Source organism: Arachis ipaensis, chromosome B2 (assembly GCF_059453495.1).
Source record: "Arachis ipaensis isolate K30076 ecotype BB chromosome B2, ASM5945349v1, whole genome shotgun sequence".
NCBI lineage: Eukaryota > Viridiplantae > Streptophyta > Magnoliopsida > Fabales > Fabaceae > Arachis > Arachis ipaensis.
Genome location: NC_142437.1, coordinates 28825445 through 28835192, shown reverse-complemented (window position 1 = coordinate 28835192; position 9748 = coordinate 28825445). Strand labels below are relative to the sequence as shown.

Here is a 9748-nt window from a genome sequence, read left to right as displayed (position 1 = left end):
TTCGGAAAAGCTCTGCATACAAGCCCTAATGGCTTGTATGCTTTACAAGTTCATTAAACAATAAAATCAAAATACGCGCTTTTTCAGGTACGTTGATTACACGCGCTATATAACATCGCGCGTATATCTAACTACCAGATTTAAAATATTTCTTTCCTTTTTCGTTTTCGTTATTTTGAGATTTCGTTTTTCTTCTTCTCGCGCTTCTTCCCTCCTTCTTTTCCATCGTTCTTTTCGTCTCCTTTTCTCACTAGCATCTTCTTCGTTTAGGTTACCTTTTTCTCTCTCTGCAATTCGAGCTTCGTTTTCTATTTTTGATTTGTTGTTTTCTGAAATCAAAGTTTGATCTCGTTTTGAAGATAATGGATCATTCAACCTCAGATTGTCAGCTGAATCCAGGCGAAGTGGATTATGAGTCAGAATCTAACGAAGTCCCTGAGGTTTGATTTACATAAGATTAGTATGAATTTTCTTTCAGTAATTTGTATAGTATTGTGTAGTTGAAAAATTGCTGAACATTGACTGTGAAAGTAACACGTTTACCTGAATCTGTCGATTCAATGTATTAGTTGTGATTAATTACCTGAAATTTGTAGCAGACGCTCGGGTGTAGATCTATTTTTGTTTGGGTGTATTTTAGCTAGAAGTGTGGGTGTATTTACACTTTACTGGTTTTTTGTTATTTTAATTGACTTATTGTTGTTCAGGTGTATTAGACATGATTAGGTGTGTTTTTAGTTTTTGAGATGGTGTATATCTGCAGGCTGTGTATTTACAGTTTATGGCTTTAAAAGTCATCCTGTAGTTGAGTTGTATCGTATTAGACATGATTGGGTGTATTTGAATCATATCTATGGGTGTATTCACAGATCTGACACGGTGTATTTTGCAGCCTCTCTCAGTTGTTGATGACGAGCTTGTTCCAAAGGTCGGAATGACCTTTACCACCCTTGAAGATGCTGGAAAATTTTACAGGAACTATGCCAAGGCTGCAGGTTTCTCTACAAGAGTTCGCTGCACAAATAGGAAGGGAAACGAGATTAAGAACCAACTGATTACATGTAGCAGAGAGGGAAAATGGAAATCTAAAATATCTCCGACCGAGAAGACGAATCCGACAGCCGGTTTAAACTGTCCCGCAAGAATTTATATACACACATTGAAGGATGTCGGTGCTTGGATCATTTCAAAGGTTGTGCTGGATCATTCACACCCCTGCTGTCCAAGTAAAGCAGAGATGCTCAAACAACACAGGGAACTAAGCATGTCCATTCGTCGTACGATAGAGAATAACGAGGAGGCCGGTATCAGACCTAGCAAAACCTACCAATCATTTGTTGCGGCTGCCGGGAGTCACCGCGAGCTAAATTTTATCGAAAAGGACGTGAGGAATTACATTACCAGGGAAGTGCGGAATGTTTCCGAACAAGAAGATGCAAAGGAATTCGGGAAATATTTGTTAAGAATGAAAGAGAAGAATCCGAATTTCTTTTTTGAGCTCCAACTCGAAGAGGATCAATCGATTAAGCTGGCTTTTTGGGCCGATGCAAGAAGCAGAGCCGCCTTTGAGTATTTCGGAGACGTCATTTCATTCGACACCACCTACAACACAAACAGGTAACAAACTGCCCCTATTTATGATGCTAAATTAATTTATTTTTACGAATCCGCATCAGAGGTGTATATTGGCTGTTTCATTGGGTGTATGCGAAGCATTTGTTAAGGTGTAACTAATGATTTTGCATTCTGGACCATGGTAATTTGTTTCAGGTATAATTTGGTCTGTGGTTCTTTTGTCGGGGTGAATCACCACGGTCAATCAACACTTCTCGGATGCTCTTTGATGAAGAACGAAGAAATTGAATCATTCAAATGGTTATTTCAAAGCTGGCTTCGTTGCATGGGAGGAAACACTCCGAAAGGGTTTCTCACCGATCAGTGCGCATCCATGAAAAGGGCTTTAGAGGCCTGTATGCCAACAACAGTTCACCGCTGGTGTATTTGGCACATCATGAAGAAGATTCCAAGCAAATTAAACGGGTACAAGGGACATGCCGATATCGAACAAGAAATGAGCCAAGTTGTTTGGAACTCTCACAGCAAAGACTCATTCGATAGGAATTGGAACGATTTTCTGCTGAATTTTGGTCTTGGGGACAACAAGTGGCTTTCAGGTAATGTCTTTTTAAAATCTGCAGCAGAGGTGTAAATTGTATGTCCCCTAGGGTGTATTTACAGCCTGTGTTTGGGTGTATTATGCAGATCTGTACGAAGACCGTCACATATGGGTTCCTATCTATCTGGATCAGCACTTCTGGGCAGGGATGAGAAGCACACAAAGGAGCGAGAGCATGCATTCATTTTTTAACAAGTATATCACCCGGAACAGCTCGCTTATTCAGTTCGTCAAACAATACGATAATTGCCTCGGAAGCCGGGAGCAAGCAGAGAGAGAATCAGATGCTGCAGATTTTCATACGGTCATACCGTGTGCAACCAAATCCTGCATTGAAGCTCAGTTTCAAGATGCGTACACTCACGCAAAGTTTAGGGAAGTCCAAGCGCAATTCAGAGGAAAGGCGAATTGCATCACCAGATTAAATAATTCCGCTCTAGGCTATTCAGTATACGAAGTCGGAGAACAAGTTTCCAGCTCAATATTCAACAAGTTCGTGGTTACTTACGACTCGGTTGCAGCCGAGGTAAAATGCCATTGCTTATTATTTGAGTCGAGAGGGATACTGTGCCGTCACGCACTAAGCGTGTTAAGCTTCGAACAAGTAAGCCAAGTGTCACCGAGATACATACTTGAACGATGGAGCAAGAAGGTAAAGAGGCGACACACACACATCAAGAGCAGCCACGACGAGCCACTAATGGAGCCAAGAAGCAAGAGGTTCGACCAATTGGTTTTTCGTTCGCAAAATATATGCGAATTTGCCTCCGAATCGGAGGAGCTGACTGCAATTCTGCACCGTGCGTACGATAACGTCATGGCCGAGATGGAAGCATTAAAAGCCAAAAGGAAGGGGACATCTTCTTTATCCCACGAAGACGCCAACTTGGAATCCGTTAACGAGCTTCAAAGCCCGCCAAGGATTCGAACAAGAGGACGTCCAAAAAACAGGCTAGGTTCAAAGCTGGAGAAACAGATCGCAAATGCCACAAAGAAGAAGAAGACGAAAGTTTTAAGCGAGGTAAAAGTAATGTTCTTTAAATTTGTGGCGATTGAGTTTATTTTTCTCGTTAATAGTTTAGGTAATGTGTGTGTGTTATATTTCAGATAAACCTTTTTGATGCTGCATCAGCGGCGCATTCAAATTGCAGCCAATATCAGGGACACGTTATGAGTTATCAGTTTAGGGTACCAGCAGCAGGGGATAACTCCTTGGGTGTATAGTTTTACAGAATATGGGTGTAAAAGCACCGTTATTTTGGGTGTATTTTCGTTAATTCACAATTTACATATAGACACATATATAGATACATATAGATCAAAAGCTGTAAAAATTCTCAGGTTATGGGTTTATATTTGATTTGATGTTTTTCTTCATATTTTAGTACATGTAATTCATACATTTTGAATACATCACAGAGAGTTTGGGTGTATATTTTATGCAATCTTGGGTGTATTATTAGACTTGCGTTGGGTGTAACAGTTTGTATATGCCTTGATTTTTTCCTTCATATTTTACCACCTGTAATACAGCTTTTGAATACATCACAGACAGTTTAGCAGCACGGATAGTTTAACTATGGAAAAAAATATACATGGAATAGAAGTTGTTGATAAATGGCAAATATTTACATCATTTGTTCAATTTACAAACTACCAAGCAGTTGGATTACCCAGTTTCTATATCAGCAGAATTAATCTAACAAAATGGACTTAATAATATAGAGGATAGCTTCGACAGCCTTATAGCACTACTCTCTCTAATTGCCTGATCTCTCTGTGTATTCATCTCACTAAATAGTATCCGGGATGCGTACTCCACTCTATAGTGGTCCACCTCCTCCTACAATTAAAAAGTATATTCTGTTTAAACAGCAATATTAATTCAGTAAAGTAGTACAGAGTTATATGGTTCTAAAGACAGTTACCTGTGGCCAATTATCCCATTGATACTTCCCCTTTTTGATGTTTTCCGGCTCAATTATCTCCATCCACTTCATAACGTACACAGCGCAGTCATAGCTGAAAACGAAGAAAATAAATTACAAATCTCATTTACAAAAGTTTAATGTTCAGACTTACAAATTTATACCTTGTTTTTTGGCCTGATATTTTAACATATGGTGATTTAATTTCCTTCTCCCTCTCCCCTTTCTGAAGAGGTTCCCCGCCGGCATATGTTATCAATCTTGAAAATACGTATCCCTTAAATACGAAAACAAATCAGTAATACACCCGAATGAATGGACAAGATACACCCAACTGAATGGACAATATACACCCATCACAACCAACGAAATAGACCTATCTATTAAAGTAAAGAAGACAGAGGCAACTTACAGTGAATTTATTAATGGCCTTTCTCTCATCGGTGGGAGCTTTTTTGTGTAGCGGGTCAAGTATTTGACATTTCCGCTTTCTTGTATTTATCAGCCATAACCACCAATGCCCCGCGTAGCAGACAGGGGCAAAAATCTGAAGGATTGCCACACATGAACAGTGTGTTATTTTATTTTGCAAATAAGTAAATAAGCGTACTAACAAATTTAGCAAACGAAAACTTACATATGGGTGCGAAGTCAATTTTTTTCTATCTATGAAGGGAATGAAACTCGGGTAGGCTTCCACCCTGAATTCCTTTTCCGTTTTCGGTGATACGAATTCCCCGTTTGGGTGATCCGAAAGTGCCATGCACTGCAAGAATGGGAAACGAGAAATGAAATACTAAACTTACACCCAATCGAACGTAAAAAATACACCCAAATCAATACAGAAAATACACCCGAAGTTCGTAGAAGTAACACTTACCACAATATCGGGGGGGAGACAGTATATTTGTTCTTGAAATCTCTTTTCATTTTTGTTGTTGAGGATGAGGCAGATGGCAGATACAATCTAGAAATATATGCCGAAATCAATTTTACATTAATAAGCATTGTAATTGACTTTGGTGTAAAAACATTAATCTTATTCTAATATTACCTGAGATTCTATATCACTTTTTGCCTGGAGGGAAGAAAGGTGCATTCTCATCAAAATGTATTCTCCTTGGCCAATCAGAGTGCACATCTCCTCATACTCGTTAGTATTGCCATCTGCATCTTCCTTCAGTCTCGTCCCCCAGATGTAGCACTTTTGTTTCATATCATCCGTAATGTGATATAATCCCCGAGGAGTTTCAAACTTTGCAGAACTTTCTCCCCCAGTCTCCCTCTGAATTTGTGGACTTGTGTTTTTTCCCTTCGTCGCGCTGCTTGCTATTCTTTGGACCAAACTGTCCAATTGTTCTATCAAATTCGCAGCTTCTGGAGATTTTTCCCTTTCTGTCTCCTGCGTTGACGCCCCCTCCTGGCTTGAATCAGTCAATCCAAGGCTGAATGATGGCACCCCTGGATCTGTTTTAGGAACATAGGATGCTGACCGTGCCATCATCAACAGGGCAGCAGCGTCTTCTGCGTCTGGATGACTGCGTCATCATGTATAAGAATAAGAATAAGAATAAGAATATACGGATGATAAGCAAAGATTGATTTTAGTCTGATGAACTTACATTTTAGTTGGAGCTGGGGGAACCGTGGGTGTGGTCTCTTGAAGTTGTTTGGGGGTTTCAGGAGTGCTGCACAGTTACAAAAAATTAATCACGGCGTAAAAGAAACTAATCAGCAACAATATACACCCAAACTGTTAGCTAATATACACCCAAACTCCAAACAAATATACACTCAATACTATTTCTTACGTTTCTGTAGTCCCTTCAATCTGTAGCATAGGGGTTGGTTCAAAATCTGTCTCAGTGGTTGTTTGGGATGCCGGCACAAAAACCTGAATCGGGACTCTAAACAAGAAGAAAAATGAAAGGTTAACAACGCCTTTGAAAATAATAAGGTTATAAGGTTGAAATATTATTGGAAAACTCACATTGCAAGCGCTTCGGACGGTGTCTGTTCCCTCACAACCATCATATTCGAATCAGACGGACTCAACCTAAAATACACCCAAAGAAATTCAAGAAATACACCCGAACAATTCAAAAAGAAGACATGCTTTGTTTTTTTGAGAACTTACATAATTGCAGTTTTTGCTTTTTTTTCCTGCCTTTTTTTTCTTGAATAAAATAATAAAGGGCTTTTTTTTTCTAAAAAAAATATATACAGAATTAGAAGTAGAAGGGTAATAGAAGAACAAAAGTAACGGTTATTTAAAAGAAAAATTACATGCTCTGTGACGGCTGGTTTACACTACTCTGTTCTGTGTGTCCTTGAGAGGAAGGACCATCACTTCCCAAGTTCACAGCCGGGATTCTAAAACAGATTTCATGTTATTCCAACTTATTAAACAAAATACACCCAACTTGATCCACACAATACACCCAAATGGTTCCACAAGATACACCCAAATCATGATGATAAGATTTTATTAAATAATAAAGCTTCTTACGTTTCAGACGACACATAGCGACCTTCTGTCGATCGCAGGTCAGGTTGGTTCTCGCTGCGAAACAAGAAACAATTATTAGCATACAAAACACAACAAAATATGAAATAGACAGCCCAGCAAGACATACCCCTCTGCAGCAGATTTATCAACGTTTTGCCCTAGCCATTCTTCCAGTTCGTCACTTGATATTTCATATGTCTCACTACATTCATAAAAGAAGATTTTAACAAAAATAATTACGACGATAGACGGTAATAAAGCTTACGAGGTACTGTACCCGTCAAAGTATTGGTCTTCTTTAGGAGGTGAATCCTCCACGAGAACTTTTTTCTTTTTTGGTTGTGTTCTGGGTGGAAAAAAAAGAGTACCAATCAGAAATAAAAAATTAATTTTATCACAGAATATTATGCAAAGAAGTGCTTACTTTTTTGGTGTTGTTTTTATTTTTTTCTTCTCCTTCTCCTTCTCTGCAGGTGATGATTCTTCGCTCCTATAAGTTAATAATAGACATTTCAGTTAATACACGAAATCTTTATAATGAAGCCAAAAGAAAGGAGTAATAATTTCAGGACATTACTCATCACTTTGTTCATATTCAGATTCTGAATCAGAATCTGGCTCCTCTTGCCTCTGCTTTCTTTTTCTGGAGTCCATTCTGGAAGGCAAACAGTGATTATTTAGAACATACTAAAAATACACCCAACGTGATCAACAAAATACACCCAACTCGAAAAATAAATTACACCCAAGTATGGTACTTACTTTTTCCCCTTTTTGATGGGGTGTTTTTTTGCTGAATCCTCTGAGTCTTGTTGAGTCTCAGACTCAGAAGTAGAAGTTTCACTGTCAGTAGCTGTTTCTGTCTCCGAAGACGATGTTGGACTCGCCTTCCTTTTTTTTGTTTTTTTGATTTCTTGTTTTTTTTCTTTTTTTTCTTTTTTTTTCATTTTTTCTCTTGCTCTTGTCTCCGCCATCTTTACAATCCCCTGAAACATGAGATATTCTAGCTAGCAGCATTCAGGTAAATAAAATACAAGCAACATATTATGTTTACTTACCAAAATTTCCTCTCTTTCTGCAGTCATTCTTTCCACCAACTGCTCCTTAGTCCAGTTGGCAATCCAAGGCTTTGGTGGTCTTTCAGCCCTCTTCTTGCCTTTGTTTTCAGAAAGGTGAAAGTATATTATCATGAGGGCAAAGAGGCAGCCATCAATTGCCTTCTTCTTCTTCTCCTGGTAGTCTGTGATGCCCTTGATCAAGAAGGTCAAAACATGCCCCCCCCCCCCAGTTTCTCTCCGATATGCCGTCCATCTTAAAAATTGGGGCGAGGTGCACGGGCGATATTTTGTTTATCGTCGTTGGCAAAAGGAACGCCATCTGTATGTAGAGGATGAATATCCTCTTGAACATCAGGCGTTCCTCTTCGCTGCCAACGCCTATTTCCATCATTTCATCGGTAAGATTTTTGAGGGTCTTACCCTGGAATCTTCTATAAATTATTTTGTCATCATCAGAAAGTTGCTTATACTCAACTTTCTCAGGAAACAGATTTCCTACAAAAAAGAAAACAAGAAAGTATCAAAATCGGTTCAAAAACACCCAAGCATCAACCTTAAATACACCCAATCATGAACTTAATATACACCTATAGTTACCTGTTGCATTGATGCCAAGCGCATCACCTATTGTCTTTGGTGTTATTTGGAAAGAACCATATCCTGTCTTCAGTCTGTTCTCCCCAAGTTTGAAGTTGTTTGCCAGTTCCCTTAAGAGTTGGTGATCCACCCTTAGAGGTGGGACGTGCATCAACCCACCAAATCCGAGATCCCTGACAATTGCCTTCTTCTCCTCAGTCATGTTTCTGAACTTATCACTCAGGAGATGTGTGGCACATTTCAGGTCTTTCGTTTGGTTTCTTGCTGCCATTTTATCTGAAACGAAAAATACACACAAATATACACCCATTAGTAACAGTAAGATACACCCATATGTAAGAATCAGATACACCCATTGATAACAGTGAGATAGATATTATTCAGATACATTCATATATATCAGTCAGATATCAGTCAAACATGCTTCAATATCAAGCAACATTACAAGGTCTAATAACAGTAAGATACACCCATATGTAAGAATCAGATACACTCATTGTTAACAGTGAGATACACCCATAGATATGATTCAGATAAATCCATATATATCAGTCAGGTATCACTCAAACATGCTTCAATATCAAATTAATTGAGATATCAGTAAGATACACGCATATATGAGTCAGATACACCCATTGATAACAGTAAGATACACCCATATGTAAGAATCAGATACACCCATTGATAACAGTGAGATAGATATTATTCAGATACATTCATATATATCAGTCAGATTACAAGTTCAAACATGCATCAATATCAAGCCACATTACAAGTTCAAGCAGTATACAACCCCCAATTTACGGAATAAACCCCCAAAAATCAACAACAGTAGCAAGAGAACTTAGAACAAGAATGTAGAACGACGTAGAACTTAGAAGAACGACGTAGTGTCTAACAAAGAAGCAAGAATAATAGCCCACTAAACCCTAGAAGAACGACGTAGAAGAAAACTAAAATATACAGTAATCTTAATGAACTTACGTTCAGTGTTGTTGCTTCGTTTTCTCTTCAGATTCTTCACGGAGAGTTTGATGTTGTTTTGATGGAGGTTTCGAACAACGATTTGTATATTTTGAACTTTGATTGTTGCTCGAAAATGGGAACGTTTCCTTGTTTTCGAAGCGTTTTGAGAAGTGGAAGAAGTGGAGGAAGTGGAAGAGTTTGCCATACGTAACCGTTTGTGTTGAGCGCGTGATTTTGACGCGCCATGTTATGCTTCCTTATGCGCGTGTCTTCGATTTGGGCTGGGCCAACTTGGATGCTTGGATACTTGTATGTGTAGCAGGCCCGATTAATTTTAGAAACAGAAATGTCACTCAATCAATATTTATTCACCCAATATCTAAACCTAGCTATATAGTCTGTAATTCAATTTTGAATTACCTAATTAATTAATCTTGAATATTGAAGATAATTTGTCTTAATTCATTTTTAATTACCAACATTAATAAATGCAGAAAATAAATAATAAATTAAA

At 38.5% G+C, this 9748-nt stretch overlaps 3 protein-coding genes across 3 annotated transcripts; 1 reads left to right on the top strand and 2 right to left on the bottom strand.

Annotated features, from left to right (window-relative positions):
• Positions 1 to 362: 362 nt before the first annotated feature.
• Positions 363 to 3363, top strand: LOC148573430 (protein FAR1-RELATED SEQUENCE 5-like). The gene is made up of 5 exons (XM_088505772.1): positions 363 to 440; positions 893 to 1617; positions 1771 to 2174; positions 2263 to 2401; positions 3309 to 3363. The coding sequence occupies exons 1-5, from the start codon at positions 363 to 365 to the stop codon at positions 3361 to 3363; spliced, it is 1401 nt and encodes a 466-aa protein (XP_088361898.1).
• Positions 3364 to 4770: 1407 nt separating this feature from the next.
• LOC107634701 (uncharacterized) lies at positions 4771 to 7267 on the bottom strand. The gene is made up of 10 exons (XM_088505771.1): positions 7191 to 7267; positions 7038 to 7103; positions 6891 to 6959; positions 6741 to 6815; positions 6614 to 6667; positions 6391 to 6477; positions 6095 to 6160; positions 5916 to 6011; positions 5727 to 5792; positions 4771 to 4870 (listed from the first exon to the last, which is right to left on the bottom strand). Exons 1-10 carry the CDS (start codon positions 7265 to 7267, stop codon positions 4771 to 4773), a joined length of 756 nt encoding a protein of 251 aa, XP_088361897.1.
• A 555-nt stretch (positions 7268 to 7822) lies between these two features.
• Positions 7823 to 9439, bottom strand: LOC148573429 (uncharacterized). The gene is made up of 3 exons (XM_088505770.1): positions 9253 to 9439; positions 8269 to 8544; positions 7823 to 8166 (listed from the first exon to the last, which is right to left on the bottom strand). The coding sequence occupies exons 1-3, from the start codon at positions 9437 to 9439 to the stop codon at positions 7823 to 7825; spliced, it is 807 nt and encodes a 268-aa protein (XP_088361896.1).
• Positions 9440 to 9748: the final 309 nt, after the last annotated feature.

Bases quoted from the DNA above. Each gene is read 5' to 3' on its own strand.
- LOC148573430 (XM_088505772.1), top strand. From the start codon at position 363: ATGGATCATTCAACCTCAGATTGTCAGCTGAATCCAGGCGAAGTGGAT. The intron at 2,175-2,262 runs GTAATGTCTTTT...TGTATTATGCAG, and splicing joins GGACAACAAGTGGCTTTCAG to ATCTGTACGAAGACCGTCAC. The intron at 2,402-3,308 runs GTTCGTCAAACA...ATGCTGCATCAG, and splicing joins CGGAACAGCTCGCTTATTCA to CGGCGCATTCAAATTGCAGC.
- LOC148573429 (XM_088505770.1), bottom strand. From the start codon at position 9,439: ATGGCAAACTCTTCCACTTCCTCCACTTCTTCCACTTCTCAAAACGCT. The intron at 8,545-9,252 runs GTAAGTTCATTA...TTTTCGTTTCAG, and splicing joins ACGAAGCAACAACACTGAAC to ATAAAATGGCAGCAAGAAAC. The intron at 8,167-8,268 runs GTAACTATAGGT...TCTTTTTTGTAG, and splicing joins GCTTGGCATCAATGCAACAG to GAAATCTGTTTCCTGAGAAA.
- LOC107634701 (XM_088505771.1), bottom strand. From the start codon at position 7,267: ATGGACTCCAGAAAAAGAAAGCAGAGGCAAGAGGAGCCAGATTCTGAT. The intron at 6,960-7,037 runs GTAAGCACTTCT...TTTTCCACCCAG, and splicing joins ATAAAAACAACACCAAAAAA to AACACAACCAAAAAAGAAAA. The intron at 6,816-6,890 runs GTACAGTACCTC...TTATGAATGTAG, and splicing joins GAAGACCAATACTTTGACGG to TGAGACATATGAAATATCAA.